The sequence below is a fragment of the Lineus longissimus genome, chromosome 1 (assembly GCF_910592395.1).
Source record: "Lineus longissimus chromosome 1, tnLinLong1.2, whole genome shotgun sequence".
NCBI lineage: Eukaryota > Metazoa > Nemertea > Pilidiophora > Heteronemertea > Lineidae > Lineus > Lineus longissimus.
In genome coordinates this window covers 16,340,723-16,359,649 of record NC_088308.1, presented here as the reverse complement: position 1 = coordinate 16,359,649, position 18,927 = coordinate 16,340,723, and the positions used below count along the sequence as shown (strand labels likewise).

The 18,927-nt window shown below is 42.3% G+C and overlaps 1 protein-coding gene across 1 annotated transcript; it reads left to right on the top strand.

Annotated features, from left to right (window-relative positions):
- The first annotated feature begins 944 nt into the window (after positions 1-944).
- LOC135488835 (uncharacterized) lies at positions 945-14,423 on the top strand. Its single transcript, XM_064773742.1, has 3 exons — positions 945-1,029; positions 11,886-12,063; positions 12,193-14,423. Exons 1-3 carry the CDS (start codon positions 980-982, stop codon positions 14,197-14,199), a joined length of 2,235 nt encoding a protein of 744 aa, XP_064629812.1. The 5' UTR covers positions 945-979; the 3' UTR covers positions 14,200-14,423.
- The last annotated feature ends 4,504 nt before the right edge of the window (positions 14,424-18,927 follow it).

Here is an 18,927-nt window from a genome sequence, read left to right as displayed (position 1 = left end):
CCCTACAATAAATCGACTCTCCCACGGGGAACCTTAGGGATGCATGTCCATTTTATGGGGAAAATGTGAGGGGACAATTGGATGATGTTATCGATGTGATGACAATTTGACTAATCAAATGCCATCAACTTTGTTATGCCATGACCGTTTTGAAAGAGTCACCTTGAAAGCGGGGACAGTCCGGGACTTATTTGACCATAGGACCATAGGACCATACTGACACACAGTAAAAACTAATAGATTAAGTAGAGTAAAGCAGTCGTTTATTTTATGAAAACTGAATTCATGAGTTTTTGATAAAAATACATAATATTGTACATTCTCATAATTATTTGATCAAAATCAGCTGTAAAACCCATGTCATAATATACATGTAGGTACAGCACATATAAAGTCAAACAAGGTGGAAAATACATATCATGATATTATGTCAGACAAGGTAACTGATGGCATCAACGTAACTCATTATGTCCCTCTCTCCATTGACGTATTGTTTCAATGCGTACATATGTGGCTCTCCTCGGGTTTGGTCGGTCAGTAAGGGACGGTTCATATTCCTACGTCTGTGGGGAGGTTAGCAATACATTTGAATAGGCGAAACAGGAATAGGCGAAACAGGAATACACCCTCAAAAGATATGGAATGATTTTTTATTAACATTTCCTGAACTATATACCTTCTAATTATCACTTTACTAACAGGTCAGCGTTAGGTCGCATGCTTTTCTTTCCTCGTGACAATATACAGCAAAATAGTTACAACTCCACAATCGCGCAAAAGTCCATAAGTCCCTCGGAATTGATCATTCTCCCGCTGTTACCATCTTGTCATTCATCGCTGTTCAACGGCTTGCGATAATCATACGCCTACGTGTAGCTTTTATTCTGGTTAAATAGCCACTGCAAGCTGTTGCCATAAAAACGCTAGTTGAGAGATATCAAGAATTACATCTAGCGAGGATAGACGATTATATCGCACGATGGGTACACATTCATGGAGAAATACAGGGCTATTAGTTCTATCAGTTTGGTAAGTTCTCGCAAAAACTAATAAAATCACACGAGTTTGATTCCTGAGGTATCAGAGTACTCGAGTGATGGTCTTAGGCTCAAGGAATTGATACCGAACTGGAGATATTAGTTGCCTAACCCAAACTGCGACGCGTATGGTAGGCGGGAGGGGACATAATCAGAATATATCGGCCGATTAATTACTTGCGCCGCAAAGGCCTCCCGCGAATGATGCGCCGCAACAATGCCCCGCTAAAAACACGCCGGAAAAGAATGCGCCGTAAAAATTTGCATAAGTCCCCCGCAAATCGTGCAGAAGACTCCCGCGAAAATACCTGTGCCGCAAAATTCAAACCGTCCTTGGCTCCTGATTGGTTTAAATTGGGTCACGCGGCGAGATTTTTACGGCGCATTCTTTTGCGGCGTGTTTTTAGCGGGGCATTGTGCGGCGCATCATTCGCGGGAGGCCTTTGCGGCGCAAGTAATTAATCGGCCTACCATAGACGCGAGGGTGGAGCTAATATTATCAGTGCAGTGCCCTAGTAAGCGCGCAGCGCCTTTAGGTTGGGGGGAAACCCCCCAAACCCCCTGGTTGGGAACCTGCTATAGTTCCTTCCGCCAATTTTTTTGTTTTGATAGACAGTTTTCTCCGTGTATCTCTTTAGCAGTAACTCAACTCCATCATCATTAATAGCCGGCAAAGAAATGGAAAATGTCCCCCCCCCGAAAGGTGTCCGGACTAGATAGTCTGGCACTCTGGCAGATTCTAATGTAAAGTGCAAGCTCTATTGAACTCACGCAACTGTCGACATGGAGAGCCCCCAACCCCCCCCCCCCTTCCACCCCCGTCCTTCTGACATGTTTTAGCTAGTGCATTGGGAGAAAGGCCCCTCAACCCCCCTATTGGCCTCTCAATAAGTCCTTCTGAGCTGCTTACCCTGGGGCGCTTGAGTGGATGGAACCTCCAAACCTTTATGATGGTGCAGTCCTTTGACATGTTTAACCCAGAGCGAGGAAGAGGTACTCCTTCGATGGTACCCTAACTGCAACCCTCAACCATCATTACCCTTTCTTTTCACTGGCATGATATTGGCAAGACTACCAAGAGGTCGTACTGGTGGCTTCCTTGAGACAATTGCTTGTGGTCGTACCTGGGCAACCAATTCAAGGGGTCAGGGATCAGGTTTTTCCCCCACCAACATGTTGCCGAATGGTTAATGCATAAAAAATTGGTTGGAAAGGGTTTTTGCAGGCCAAGAGACTTGAAGACACTTGACTCTTGAGGAACACCAGACTGATGAACAAAGAACCTGAGAAACATAGAACCCTCTTCATACCTGGGAGAATAAAAAGCCTGCTAGCGAATATTATATATATATATATAGTTTATTTATCGTACTCTTGTACATTTTACAGTATTGTGCATTGTGCGCTTACAAGAAAAGGTGCATTGAACAAGACAAGAACGTAAAAACAAAATACATGTATCAAAGTCTATTTATGAAAGAAAAATTCTTATGGATCCTCTGCCGCGGGGGGGGGCAAAGGTCAACTTATCATTCGCATGCTAGATGCGTAATAGCATCTGACAGCTCATCTCTATCAAAGAGGTGATAGTCACCCCTGTCTCTCATCAGTATAAGATCCCTGATCACACTGCCTATGTCATTCGTTTCGATATCACCAACTTTGTTACCCCTTCTGATAAGGTTGTCCCTATCGGTCCCTATCTTCTCACATATTACATTGATGTTTCCCCCGACGGAGGAACTACTTCCGTAAATGACTAATTTCGCAGACAGTTCAACCAGTTCATTATTACTTCTCAGAGCAGTCTAAAAAAATTTTAAAAACCTGCTGTGCATCTGAAATTCCGGATTGATATCCCGGCATATAGTAGGCAACAAATTTGAGTGTGTCCGATACGGTAATTTGAATAGTTTCCTTATACATTTCCTCCAGGTCGTAAGCAGTCTATCCATGTGCCTAGAAGAAAAATCCCACAGTACGCTGCCGTATAAACACATGACATATGTTTTGAACAGGCGATATTTTACATCAATGTCGCAATGACCAAATGCAGAGACAAGTGCATTAGTTCGGGCAATCATGTTTCCAATAGCTTGATCAATAAGTGTCTGCTCGGCGTGGGGGCATATGATATGGCCCAGGTGATTTGCTATATATTCCACCTCAAGTCTGTTGTTTTGCCACCTTAAAAAAGTATCGGCTGCTTCTTTTCCAAACAATAGGAAGTGTGTTTTAATGACATTGAACAATAATCTATACTCCTCGGAATATCTATCACAAATTTTAAGCATTTCCTGCATGCCATGTCTAGTGGGGCACAATAGAACTACATCATCGGCGTACGCCAATGCCCCTACAAATTGTTGGCCAATATAACATCCGTAACTCGACTTTTTCAAGTCCAGTAGCATTTCATCCGAGTAAATGCAGAATAAAATAGGGGACATTACTCCACCCTGCTTTATACCATTTTTTACATTAATTACCCTACTTAGAGTGTCCTTCCATTTTACTTGGACATATTGACACGTGTACAGCGTTGTCAGAAATTTCACAATCAGTGGACAACATTTCTTTTTTACTAACAAGTTGAACAGCCTGGTGTATTCAATCCTGTCGAATGCACGACTGGCATCTAATAACGTCACGTAAACATTACTTCCATGCGAGAGATAATAATCAATAACTTCTTTGAGCACAAATGTACACTGGGTGGTAGAACTCTTTTTCTTAAACCCAAATTGCAGATCAGATGTGCAAAAAACCTGAGGGCATTTTTCCATAATGATGTGGTCTAACACCTTACATAAGGCACTACTTAATGCGATTCCTCTATAGTTATCAGAATCGTTAATAGACTTTCTCTTGTTCTTGGGGATAGGAATTATAATCGACCTTTTGAACGCCTCTGGTATGTAAGAATGGGACAACATGAGCGTGAAAAGCTCCGCTAGCTTCTTGTCGAGTACCTCTGTACCATGTATCAAATGGTCACTAAATAGAGTCTTCCCGCCATCATGTTTTCCTTTGTTCAGTTTGAAAATTGCAGATCGAACTTCAACTGCTGAGATAGTGTGGCTAATGCACCCACATCTGTTAGTTTCACATCTAGAGTCTATGTCGTTGTCCAAGTCTTTAATTATATCACTCATCTGATCCTTGTCGTAACCAACCGATGAATATAAAGCCTCATATTTAACAGCAAACCTATCCGCGATGGATCTGTCATCCATAGCATCATCAATTCTCACCGCGTAGGTCTGTTTCTTCTTTTTTCCCCTATTGATCAACTTCCAGAAGTCGCTGTCATTCTTTTCCAGGTATGCCATTGCTATTCTATTACTCTCAGCTACCTTATTCTCCTTTTTGGAGAGTTTGACGGCATGGTGGTATCTCGCCCTAGTCGTTTTACGGATCTCGAATACGACCCCTTGCCTTTGCGACCCCCCGGCCTTCCAGATGTTGTGCCAAAGCAGCGCCCTTTCTCTAAGCTCTCTAATGTTTTCGTTCCACCCTGGAAAAGGTTTCCGACCTTTTGCCTGAGCATTGACCTGACAAGGAAAACATTCTTCCCCTGCAGTTAAACATGCGCTGATGATATCATTGTGTAAAGCCTCGATCCCTTCCTTGTGGTCATTACATTTGAATATATTACAATAGTCGCGTGCCGTTCTTTCAATGGCGTTCACCTCCCTGTCTAGATTAAACTTATATTGCACAATGTCTTATGGGGCGAGTGAGTCCCATTTAGGCACATTTCCTCGGGCACCGGCTGACTGCCCTTCATTATAAACATGTTCAATCTGCATGTTAAACTCGACAGAAAGTGGCGAGTGATCTGAAAAGTTATCAACATCGTGAGTCACTCTATGGTCAGATATGTCCCCCAGAAGATTCTCTGTGATATAGAAATGGTCTAACACTGACCTGCTGTTGTTTATCTTACTCTCGAATGTAAAATCAATCTCACCAAAATCGCTGATAGTCTTCAGTGACTCTGACTGCAGGAATATCTCAAGTTGTTGAGTCGTGTTCAGATGCGTTCTGACCCAATCTACATATTGATTATTCTTTAGAAAAAACCAGAAGATCTGCAAAACCAATGGTACCCCATAAAAACATACATTCCTCCTTCAGGTATCTTCTGATCCCACCACGGCCCATGTGGAATACGTTCAAAAGGTTTATTGAAATCTCAAAATAATTTTTTTTTTCTCGAAACGCCTGCACGTCTTTTGCTTCATTATTTCGGGATTATATCCATTTTAAGCATCTTTTGGATATTATCACTAAAGTATCAAAAATCAAAACACACATGTCGGGGGGTAAACCCCCTGAAATTGAAGTGTGATTAAAAAACAGTGTGAATATTCATGTGGTTCTCTCTCGGAGCTCAGAATAGTCGAGTTGCTTTATTCGCGCGTTTATCTCTTCTGGCGGCCATTTTAAGTCAAATTTAAGCCATTTGAAACGAATCCATGGACTTGAGAAACATTGTTTACATTGGATACGTCGTATGCACGTTAACCATAGTAGCGCTTCGCAGAAAAGCCTTCGGCCTTCGGCTTTTCTGCTGCGCGCTTAATATGTAGACCAAAACCTCCGCTACACCTCGGTTTTGGCCAATAGTACTTGAGCTCCTCTCGAGCGGTGTGGGTGTGACAATCAATACCGACAGTGTGGTAGGCCTATCAATTTCTATTCTAAAACATCTCAAATTAAATATCAAATAATATGGTTTGAAATGCTTTTGAAATGCTTTTGAAATGCTTCCACAATTTGTACCAACACAAGCAGTTTGGGTTGTCTCACCCAAACCTCTCTGGTGAAATAATTAAATTCATTATCCATTATGAAAATGAAATACACTATTTTCCTCTGTCTGAGGGCCTTCATAAAATACCAGGTTGACATCTCCTTGTGACGCATGCACTGGGCATGGGGCTGGCTTTTATTTTGAATGGCCAGTGTCGTGGAGGCGAAGGGTAAAGTTGACTCTCTTGACAGCTCCATTGAATGTCAAAAATGGTTGTCGTTTGAAATCGATTGGTGATCAGGCCATGAGCGGAGGAGTCTTTTGTACCGAATGGTGTTTGTACAGGGTGGCTCAAGGAAATGAGGATTTATACGGGGTGGTTCAATCAAATCGCATCACCTCTTTTTGTGCTACGATTGGGACGCCCAGTATTGGACATAAAACATCAAAAGGGCCTGAGATTTGTCGCGCCTTCTGGAAATGTTTTAGGATGTGAGAGACTAGAGGGATGTTCACCTTTTAGGAAATCACGACAACACACTTTTAAACTAAATGGTGCAATTGAACCCTTCTTTCTAAATCAATATCCGAATTTCCCGGCCGATTTTGACAAAAGTGTTCGGGTTATAGCCATGGCGTTTCGCTGAAGCATCAGTCCATGCATTCCATTGAATTGCACACCACCTCAAACAAGGTTAGCCATAACCGATTAGTTTGCAGTTGTACGGTGATGTTTCGGGCTGGTCTATTGCACCATCATTTCAATACATGTAGCACAAAGCGTCCATTTTTAAATGTCACTTTAATTCATTTCAAAGTCATCACGTTCAACATTCTGAAACTCTACTCCTGGCTCCTCTTCTTCGTCGAGCTGCTGATGTGGTCCGGCGTCGACTGGTGATGCTCTGAAGGCAGTTTCAAATTCGTTTCAATCACCTGTACTGGGGCAGCTTCCCAGGCCTCGCTGACAAAGTTCACCACATGACGTAATCCGATACGTTCACATTGTCCGTAATCATCCGTCTTTTCTTTCTTCCACAACTTCCAACTTTTCCGCATGTGACTCTTAAACGATTTCATAACCGTAAGGTCTAGGGGTTGTACCAAAGACGTACAACCTGCAGGAATAAAGTCCCAAAATCCTTGAAGTTGCGTAATTCGGAAGCCGAAATCTTCTGTGCCATGCACTCTATATATATATATCGAGAAGTAGGAGAAACTGCTCCGCTTTTTCTGCTGCCAGGCACGTGTAGGGCTTCCAACCAGTGTCGCGCCGTCTCCTCCTTCATCCAACCCGTCGCCGAGGAAGATGCGACTACGTTTTCCGGCAGTGGTTCATTGTCGTCTTCAAGGGCGTTAAGCAGTCGCACGAAGCTTTTTCGCGGGAACGTTATGTGGGCTGTTGCCTTGCCTCCCGTCGCCGTTATGGTGAGCGTAACCGTACAACCGAGTTTGGTGTTGCTTCTTGATGTGTGGACGTCAACGGATATTGCTCCCCTTTCGTTGGCTGTGAACAACGGCCGGGACGCAAACAGGGCGAATATCTGGTCCATGTTGAAAACCAATTGCTTTGGGTGTCGAACCGTTCGATTGTCTGGGTGACGTTTGTCCGGAAGACCTGGACCCTGTTGGCAGCGTCTGCTGGGAGCGTGGTGGTGTTCTTATTGACTTTCCGGAAGGAAATATCTTTTCTTGCTATGAAACGTTCAACCCAGCCTGCTGAAGCGTGAAAATCATGCAGGATAGGTCTGGCTTCTGTGATCTCTTGGCGACGTTCGGCTGCATCAAACCAGGTCTGGAAGATGGTCACTCATGGCACTTTCCTGGACATCTTGCACGCCAACGGGCAACCTCTTTTCTCTCACCCCCTCGAACCATTCGTACAGAAGCTGTTCCATTTCTGGCCACAGACCATCCAGTCGCTCCTTGACACTTCTGTAATCGTCCCGACCTTCACCAGCTTTCTCCTCCAGGTCAAGGAGGTTCCATTTCTTCATGGTTGTCACTGGAAACTTGTGGTGATGGCAAACTCTCTCAAGCTCGTTACCTTATCGTCAGTAAGCGCTGCTTCAAGGTCCCACAGGTACCGTATCTTTTCGTTCACTGAATAGCTCCTCCATCACTTTGGCAAGGGTTCTTGTTGCTCCATTTCCACTGATGAACTGTGGCTATTAGCTGTTCCGAATACACATGAATCACCCATTGTGGAGGTTGTCTCGGGGTCCGGGCTTAATTTCTTTCATGAATATTATATGGACCTTAGACAGAGGAAAAGAGTGTATTCTCACTCGGGTGTTTTAAGAATTGGAAACCAACGATTGGTGCCATATGCAATCTCAAGAAAATAGTCCGGTTCATCGCCAGCAAGGTCTCACCAAGGTAATGCTGTATTCGCACCATACCGATTTACCGGCAGTGAATGTCAATCCTAAAGTCTTATGCAAAACGTCGGTAGATCGGCATGGATTCGCACAATCAGGTCAACCTCTACATCCGGGGTCTATTTGATTAGCATTCAAAATGGCTGCACCACTAGACCCTGGACACTGGTGTCATATCACTCGTCACCGCCTGAATCTGGGGGTGACGTAGCATGTTGGACCGATGACCCGTCTATTCGGGCTCTACGTGTCAGCACTGTTTCATCATGACCAAAACCGTTTTGTAGCCGACCAAATACTTGTAGAATTGAGCAAATATCTCTGGGTGAATACAGATAAAGAAGCCTTATACCTAAATATCAAAATAAAGTGTGACCCCGCCTTGACAGAACAAGTCGCATGTCGCTCCGAGATTGATAGGTTGAGAGGGACTGGTTTTTCATTTCATTGTCGTCTACCTTTTGTGAAATCTGAGTACAAAAATGTCTTCTGTAATGTCCTGGTGTCATTTTAGGCTCATCTTCTGTGCGACATGCGACTCTTTTTGTCGTGATGGGTCACATATCAAAAGGGATTTTGAAATAATATTTTCACAGAGCTCGCGCGATTGGCGTTTGTACCACGTGCTTCTTCGGTTCTATTTTGCTCGGAGTGCCCGCATGGTCCGAATAAATGACGCAATTTTCTTGTAGAGGCAATTATTTTGTTACATCGGCATTAGTTCCATATTTTCCGTGTTGATGAAGTTCTATTATGCCGTCAATTGATTTGTGATCGCATTAGGGTAAATGGTTATGTCGACTGATTATGCCGCTTTCGCCGATTCAATATGCCATGAATAATGCCAAGAGTCAAAATACTATTTACACCGTATTTTCATGTCAAACGCTATTCTTTGACCAATCAAATATGTTTTAGCTCAACATGATACCAGGGGCAGTGCAAGTGACAATAGGAACGCGCAATGACCCCTGGGTAAACGAGGTTGCAATCAGGTGCTTTTTCATTTTTTTCATGGCAGAACGACCGTTGGTTGAGTTGGATTCCCCCCGTCATTTTTTGCTCTTGCGCATTGTAATCAGTGTCGCTGTGACTACCGTTTATCACGCTTGCTTTGAAATCGATTGTAGGCTACATCCACGCCAAATGTGGCTGTTTTGATGAGATGTTTGAACCGCCAAAAACATCCGTCCGTGTCCTAGATTTCACTGACCTTTGGCATGGGATACAATTGAATTTACATCTACAGAATGAAACGGCTCGGGCAATTGTGCTCACCTGTCGACCTAGTGGCCACATTTAAAATCAGATCGGGATCAAAATGGGTTGTTAAAGTAGGGGATGCATGTGGCTGCTACGCCACATATGATCAACATCAGAGATCTAGTTTTGACAAAAATAGGCTTTCATGATTTTTTTTAAATGTGCCCCCTAGTGGTCACATTTGTAATTGAATCCGGACTGTAGTTGGTCGTTTGTGTAGGACTTGCCTAGAGACATCTTTGTACAATTTTAGAATTATCTAGGTCACATAGAAATATTTGGAAATGACCCAGCCTTCAGTTCAGGAGAAATAGCACTTTGTGTGTTTCGGATTTTGGCACCTTGGTGGCCAATCCATGGATCAAATCACATGGATATTTAGTCTTTGAGGTAATTTGACCCAGAAGTATTATGGTAGCAGGAAGGGGTGGGCGTTTGTGGTTTCTGAGTGTGAGGGGTATAGTGGTGTATGTTGACTGTGCCTTAAGAGAGACTAGGCATGATGCCTGTCGACGAATGTGTGGTTTCAGTATTATGTCTTTCATTGTAGCAATGCGAAAATGTAAGCAATTTTGGCTAGGTCCGTCATTTGTTATGACCAAGTAGCTTCTAGAGTGACTCAACCACTCTCTTGATTACAGCGGCCGCCTCAGCGCCACCACGCGGGGCCTAATGGTATTAGGCTAAGTAGCTTCCCGCGATATGCGCCATTCTGGGAAAACTCAATGAGGAAGTATGCTCATCTTGCGCAGTGTTTCTTCGGCCCAGATGCATTGTGGTGGAAAACGTATAGTACAAAGAACGCCTGGCTTGCGCCAGACTAATAAGTGAAGAAGGTCTGGCTGCGCGGGACTACTGTGATAAAAATTACCTTTGCAGAGACTCTGTGACGTAGGCATTTACTTTTTAGCTCACCTCTCTGAGAGGTAGGTAGGTAGGTACTCCTAGCAAGGATACATCACATATCATACGGGTTTTTGATTTGACCTACTTTTCAAGGTCACAGAGGTCAAATGGCGTAAATTGGCCGTTAGGATTTAACTATGGCACGTTTCTAAACTGCAATGACTATTGATGCCAAATTTGGTACACATGTACCCCTTGGTTAGGTGATCTCAGGTACCGAAGTTTGGTCCGATCTGATTTGCCGTTTGGCCCCCAGGGAGGGGGCCAAATCCAAAGTTCTTCAAAATGCTATTATTCCTTAATTACTTGCCCGATTGGCACCAATTTTATATCATAGGTACATCTAATTCTAACAACTATTCAGTGTGTCACCCGGGTCTTTTCTGATTTGACCTACTTTTCAAGATCACAGAGGTCAAATGTTCTGTAAATTGGCCATTTTGGGGAAATTGTAATTGCTTGGACCTACATCAAACCTAACACTACATGACTAATACCATGCTCTTCGTCCATCTTTCCTCCACATGAGGTGAGTACAATGGCCCTGGCCATTTCATTACAATTAAAAATGCTCTCAAACGACGATAAGGAATGATTACTTATTAACATTTCTTGAACTATTCACCATCTATTTATCACTTTACATAAACAGTTTGGCGTTAGGTCGCGTTCTTTTCTTTCCTCGTGGTAATATACAGCAAAATAGTTACAACCCCATTATCGCGCTATAAGTCCATAATGAGAACACGGTGACCCGTTATAAATGTTTCGCCAGCTTCGCTATTTTGCCGCTACGCGGCGCGTTGGGTCCTTGTGTCTAGGGGTACATATGTACAAAATTTCAATTCAGTAACACCAGCAGTGACGAAACCTGCCGCTATTACCTAACGGCTATGCCGATAGTGAACTTTGACGTTTGTGACCTTGAAAAGTAGGTCAAACCAAAAACCCGGATTATATTTTAAGCACCCTTATGAGATGCAACTACGGTAAACATGTCATGATTCTAGCTAGCAGCGTTCATAAGACATAGCCAAAAATAGGTTCTCAAAGAGCGCCCCTATATGGCAGACAAGCTGTCAAATTGCGCTAATTTTCATTTTGAAAGAAGGTCTTACCTAGGGTAACCCACACACCAAGTATGAACTTTCTAGGTCAAGTGGTTAAGAAACGTGCCACTCGTTCGTCAAAAGTTTACGACGGACGACGACGGACACCACGGTACCGTATAACCTCCCCTGAAAGCTGAGCTAAAAGGTCAGATTAAAGACTGAATTTCCAACTGTCATGTCTTCCAGACTAGAGTTACGCCGGCTCATAGTTTCATCAGATCATACCATAGTATGGCGATCACCTTTGCACTGCTTTACTTCAAATTTCAAGCAGAAGAGTGTCTGGACCTGCCAGTGATTTTAAAGTCTCTTCCGGAGAAAGTGGCCCACTAGAGCAACATGATGGCATTACTTGGAACTATACCTTGTGATGGTCGAATTCGCTACAACACGACTATATTAATGTGCTTCAATTTGTCTTTTCTAGTTACTCCATGAAGTTTTGGAAAAAAATCATTGGATTGATGGTTTGCGTCACTTTCGTTATTTTCCTGTCCAACCAAATCCAAATCCTGAATGCCAGGAATGACAAAGTACACCAGCGCTTGAAACCTGTTTCATCCAGGTATACTGGAGAGACGAAATCAACTGCTCGATGTGATAAGGTACGCATAATGCTAATAGTGTGTTACATGTATTGTTTATTTGTATTCTTAAATTTTTCTCATAGTTTGTGCACGCCACTTTTACTGTATACTTGCTTGAATCACTATTGATTTTAATAATCTTTCAAGGTAACTCAGCATCAGGGTCAAATGACCTGCGACAAATGGGTGGTGGTCACGACGATCTTCAATTTGACCGACGCCGTGAAGGACCTACTGAAGATGCCAAAGTGGTGTCTGGTACTGGTTGGTGACAAGAAGGGCCCGAAAGTAGTGCCGTCATTTCCCAATCTGATCTTCCTTGACGTTGCCTGGCAGGAGCGCTGTCCGTATCATATCTGCCGGCATCTTCCATGGAATCATTTTAGTCGAAAAAACATTGGCTTCATGTATGCTGTGGCTAACGGCGCAAAGTGGATCTACGATACCGACGATGACAACTTCCCCAAGTTTCCGAAATCTGAGCCGCTTCTGGATTCTTCGATCAAATTGGATTTAATACAGGTCGCTGGACACGTGTACAATCACTATATTCCCTACATCAAACCAAACACAACCTTTTGGCCGAGGGGGTTGCCGCTGGATAAAATCAAGGATTCCAACACGATTGACATGAAAGTAATCGGTTCTATCAAGCCGCAAAAGGTCGCGGTGATTAACTATTTAGCCCAAACTGATCCCGACGTGGACGCTATCTATAGACTGACACAGAAGATTCCGTTTCAGTTCGAGGTGGTGGAGAAGTATCACGCTTTACCACATTACGTCATGTCGCCCTACAACGCCCAGGCAACGATGCATGCTCAGTTCGCCTTCTGGGGTCTGCTCCTGCCTGCAAGCGTAGACGGGCGTGTTTCGGATATATGGCGGTCATATTTCACTCAACGGTTGGTCTGGGACACCGAGGGTCACATCGCTTTCGGTCCGCCATATGTCAATCAAATTCGTAACGCGCATTCGTATATGGCCGATTTTCACAATGAAATGGATGTCTACTATAAAACCAGCCGACTGATCAACTTCCTGGTGAACTGGATCCCGAAAACCGTTTCGTTGGCGCAGAACATGATCGATCTTTACATCGAGCTCTATCAAATCGATATTATCGGGCGTGCGGATATCGAATTAGCCATGGCCTGGATTCGTGATCTGGAATGTGTCGGCTATACCTTTCCGCCAGTCAAAGTTGCGAAAGATTACGTGTATTTGATACAAGGCGCAAGCGTCAGGATGCTCGATCAACTTGTATCAAACTCAAATCGAGATGTTTTATGGCTTACGTACGCAACGGAGTCAGGCGATCTTTACCGGCCGAATAGCACGTGGACCAGTGGAAGGAATTTTCTGCTGGAACACGCGGTTGAACGTGGGAGTCGAATGTCGAAGAAGGGTTTTAATTATTTCATCTTTCTCGACGACGACACTACATTGTCGTTCAGTTATAATGGTACAAGATGGAACAGTGAAGGCCGATGCAATAGCGACGTTGTGTGGACATGCTTTGAACAATTCTTAGGCGCTAACGAGCCGGCAATCAGCTATCCACACTACATAACCTATGGACATTTCTATGACGAGAAATCACTCGTTAATTTAAACTACCATTTCGATGCAATGACGGTGGCGTTTCACCGTGACACATTATCTTTCCTGATGCCCTACAGTACTGAGTTTGATGCAGAATCCTGGTGGGCATCGAGTGTTATCTGTAATGGCCTGGCCAACATGTTGTATAGCTCCAGCAGGTATCAGTACAATGTTCTTCATAGTAATAATTCGAGAAAAGATCATCCGGGCAATACTAAATACAAGACTAATCACAAGCGATCCATTCAATTACAATACCTGCTATCGGCCCTTCTGCCAACTGTCGATGGAAAGCCGAATCCATTGTTGCACAGTACCTCACCGAATTTAACTAAAGGGGTTCACGGTACGCCCAAGCTGAAGAAAAATAAAACCTACATCGTGGACTACGCGTTCATTAAAAAGTATTTTAAGCTCGATCATAGGTTTTTGCAAACAAGGCTGGACTGGCTGAAAAAGCCCGTGATTAAACAAATTCTATTCGGGGGCAAAGACGTAACTGAATTTCATAATTCATTTAATCCTGATTATTCTTATCCGATGGTATGATTCGTCAGCGTGTCACTTTAACCTCACTTGACCCCAATACCCTTGGAGATAGAGGTATTTATGTTTTGACTGGCTTACTTTACGTAAGAAAGGGTGCTGATTTGCTCCACTCAAGACAGATGATAGCCATTTTAACCCTTGATTCAGTAAATACAGGTTTTTAAATATGAATTTAGGAAAGGAGGTTTTGACAGCCCTATTCAATCTTAAAAGGGGTACTGATCTTAAAAAACATATGCACCACTCATATGCACCACTCAAGACAAAATGTCTGTTTCAACCCTTTTTGGCCAGATAAGAACCATAAGGTATTTGGTAAAATAGTGTTTTTTGGCTCACCGTTCGGGGAGTCTATACAATACTGCTGTGTCCGTCGTCCGTCGTCGTCGTATCCCGTGGCACGTTTCTTAACCGCTAGGGCTAGATGGCTAAAACTTGGTGTTTTGGTAGCTTTGGGCAATATGCCCAGACTATTTGTCTTTTTTGCGATATGACCTACTTTCTGGCCTCCAGGCGGCCATCTTGGAAAAATTTTTTTTGCCTTTTTGAAGCTAATGGTTGTACGTAGAGTGACAAAAATTTTATGGTCTGTGTATCTAATAAGGTTAAAGTATATATCACCTGGGTTTTTGATTTGACCTACTTTTCAAGGTCACAGAGGTCAAAGTTCACTAAATCACCGATTGGTGGCACGTTTCGTTTCTATTTGAGCTAGAAGGTTCTAAGCTTGTGCGAACATATATCTAGAGACCCTCTATTCTACCCCAATAATTTGTCCCGCTCAAACTTCAAATATGGCCGCCAGGCGGCCATCTTGAAAATTAAACAAAGTCGGATTGAAACCAAATTTCATGTGATTGTATATCTATTTACTCTCTACAAAGTCCCTGATTTTCAGTCAAATCCATCGACCAATATGGCCGCCAGGCGTCCATCTTGAAAATTAAACAATGTCCTATTACTCTGAAACTAATTATCGGATTGCAACCAAACTTTATGTTATTATGTATCTATGTACTCTTATCAATATCCCTAATTTTCAGTCAAATCCCATGACAAATATGGCCGCCAGGCCGCCATCTTGAAAATCCAATTAAGTCCTATTACTGTTGAACAGATGTCAACCAATTTCCATGTGACATGTACACTCTTCAATAACCCTGAAATTTAGTCAACTTTATAACCAAAATGCTATAGTTAGATTGTACCGGTTATTTTCTTTGGTGCCATTGAGCCAAGAATAATAATATTATTCAATGGAATCAAAACTGGTGAAACTAGCCAGAAACTGTTCTCCCCATATCCACTGCACATGACATGCATTACATTACCCGAGGTGAGCACATGGTCCCTGGACCATTTGATTAATCCAAATTTTAGATAAGGTTCATTTGACAAGCCTATTTAATGAAAAAAGGGATGCTGATTCCTAAACGAATGCTCATCCATTGACCCCAATCGAGACAAATTGGCCAGCGATTTAACCCTGTTTTAGCTTACATTTAATTGGCCTGTAGTTTGGGTATACTTGAGTAATAAGAACTTCAGGTAAAGCTTATTTGATATGCCTACTTTAAGTATCAGTGGATGCTGATTCCAAGAAAAGCAGGCTTGTTGGTCCAGATTTAGCCGAAATGGGATCTAAGATTTTTGAACAAATTTGACTGTTCATGTACTACATTGGTAAAGTATAAAGTGTGTGTGGGGGGGGGGGGATAAACAGAATTTCTCGTGAGAGTAATTTGTTAAGCCATTTTAGCTGAAAGTCGGTGGGGATTCCTAAAACTGTCTTACTGACCCCACATAAATACAATAGCCTTTTCTTTTACTGAGTAGCTCACCTCTGGTGTCTGATATTGTAAAACATTTCAAATATTAACATTTTCGAGCTATAGACCCTGTGATTCAGCTTGGGATTAGTCATCTGCATCGTCATCATTATTACTGTCCTTAACACTATCTATTAAAAAAACATCCTTAGGCTAAAGGTTTCAAAACGCTTTTTGTCTCTGAGGTACTGATTAGGTCTTTGGTTTCTACTTTGCCGTATGTAAAAAGTGGCCTTCTCTAGCCTCCGAGTATTCCTGTAAAGAACATTACATGAGCTGTGAAAATGCCATTTCTACATCTTGTTTATCAATTCCTTAAAAGGTTTTCATCGTATAAACTGCTTTGTCATGGGCAGGCTATAATTGCAAATTAGTTTGCATGGAGAGATATTCACTTTAATCATCCATAAATGTATATGTGAGGGTTATATTTCATAAGACATTTTTAATGGTACCTTTAAGGCTTGAGCAGATATGCCTTGGTAGTTAATATTTAACCAATAAATTTGAAAGACTCTGATATAGTGATAAGGCCTGTGGATGTCACACTTTCGTAACTGGGTGGGGTGTGGGGGGGTCGTATTGTTTTATTATCATGCGTCTGGGCCGATATCCGGTTATAAAGGCACTGGAAAAAAGGAATAGAAAAAAGGTACTGGAAAAAAAGTCACCAGAAAAAAAGGCACTAGGAAAAAAACACTGGAAAAAAGGCACTAGGTAAAAAAGGCACTAGGAAAGCTCTACCTAGGTAAAAAAGGCACTCCAGGTCAAAATTCACTTGGATGAATTCCTGTGGGTTAAGGGGAGATGTCCTATGATATTTTTTGTTTTCTTCAAGTTCATTTAAGTTTCGACATTTAAATATAAATATTGTGAAGAAAAATGATTTACAGAAAAGAACACACACGAATTCACCCAAATTAATTTTGAACCGAGAGCCTTTTTTACCTGGGTAGAGCTTCCTGGTGCCTTTTTTCCTAGTGCTTTTTTTCCTAGTGCCTTTTTGTCCGTACCTTTTTTCCAGTGCCTTTATTACCTACATTCGTCTGGGCCTATAGATGAAGATGTAAATTAGATAACGGGACTATATTTTGAGCTGGGACGACTTGGGAAGTTCACTCCTCTTGTAGTAAATTTATTGTGTTCTTACACGTTTGGTTAAGTATGTGAACTGTTTATTCTGAAAGATTTTTGAGTGTGGCGAGCCTCGAGCACTGCACTCAACCCTCTCGTCCGAATTTATGTTGTAGCACCGAACTAATCTATCGCTCCTGGAAAGTGTGTGTTATAGCGCTGCCTTTCTTTGAGAGAAACTTCTCTGAATGTGTGATATAGTTGTGCAATAGTATTAGTGTGGACATAGAATATTCTGAGAGAATGCAATATCCTGTTTAGATTGAGTCTATGGTTTATAGTGCGTAAGTCACAGTTGTGACAGAAGTTTGTGGTTGTAAATATAAGAACTGATATGATGACATAGTGTTTGTAAATAGAAGTTTGAAGAACGAGTTAGTGATTGCTAGATGTTGAAGAACGAGTTAGTGATTGCTAGATGTTTGAAGTCAGTTTGCCATTCTTCTATTGAAAGTGACTAAGTCGATGGTTAACAGGACAACGGTCGCGACACATACAATAGGAAATTTTCAGTTATGTGGGGATATTTAAAACTGTTACACCGGTAACCAGGATGACATGAAATTTTGCTTAACTAATTCCAGCCATTATATTTGGTTGAGTTTTCTCTTTACATTTGTTATACTATAGGCAATTTCCAAATGTGTGTTCATCCAGATGTATGCCATAAAAAATGGACCATGCAAAATGAATTTGCATCAGAACATTTTTGCAGGGTGGAAGCCTGCTTGCATAAAAGTCACTCTTTGAATCCAGCCCTCTCGAAGTCGATCAGAACCTCTGTGAGATAGAGCCCATGAACCCCACCAGCGATATTTGACACCTCTTGTAGAAGACGCTCATACGTTTCCTACCTCTTGTTGGTTACGAGAGCGTAGACGCAGGGAAAAATTATTCCATTGCCAGATAATCCATGAAGGGTGTCAAGTTGAACAAGCCTATCGGCGTCAGGTTCACAATGGATGGGATTGGTTAGGCCACAGACCACTGAAACTTAGATAATATCGAGGGCCACAACCCAAGGGAGGTCAAAAGGACAACACAACAGAGCAACTCCCTTCTTAAACCCAAATTTCATGTCATTAAGTTTTCAGAAAATGTGTTTTATGGTGTACTTATTTCGGTTTACTGTCGTTTCGCTACATTGCCAGTTCGCTACCAGTCGTTTCGCTACATGTGGCGGTCGTTTCGTTACATGGTAGGTCGTTTCGCTACATGGGTGGAGTCGTTTCGCTACATGATGGGTACGGTCGTTTCGTTACATGGAGGACTTTTCGCTACATAGGTGGAGTCGTTTCGCGACATGGATGTAGGTCATATCGCTACATCGTAGGTCATTTCGCTACATTATTCCCCTATTACTCCCTAAGTTTGTGCTAAACTCCGGGCTAAATATCTGTTGTGAATTTAGGGAAAAAATGCTCGAGTATAGTACAATTACAGATTCGTCTTCGGGTAATCATCATCATCATCATCATCATCATCATCATCATCATCATCATCATCATCATCATCATCATCATCATCATCATCATCATCATCATCATCATCATCATCATCATCATCATCATCATCATCATCATCATCATCATCATCATCATCATCATCATCATCATCATCATCATCATCATCATCATCATCATCATCATCATTATTCACGGCGTAGTAACCAAATTTGATTTTTGCCGCATGCAGTTTGAACGGGCTAAGTGTGCGGGTGCATGACAAAAGTTTGAAACAAAAACTCGGAAATGTTCTGTTCGTT

Excerpts from the sequence above, each read along its gene's own strand:
- LOC135488835 (XM_064773742.1), top strand. The coding sequence starts at position 980 with ATGGGTACACATTCATGGAGAAATACAGGGCTATTAGTTCTATCAGTT. Across the intron at positions 1,030-11,885 it reads CTATTAGTTCTATCAGTTTG|TTACTCCATGAAGTTTTGGA; the intron begins GTAAGTTCTCGC and ends TGTCTTTTCTAG. Across the intron at positions 12,064-12,192 it reads CAACTGCTCGATGTGATAAG|GTAACTCAGCATCAGGGTCA; the intron begins GTACGCATAATG and ends TAATCTTTCAAG.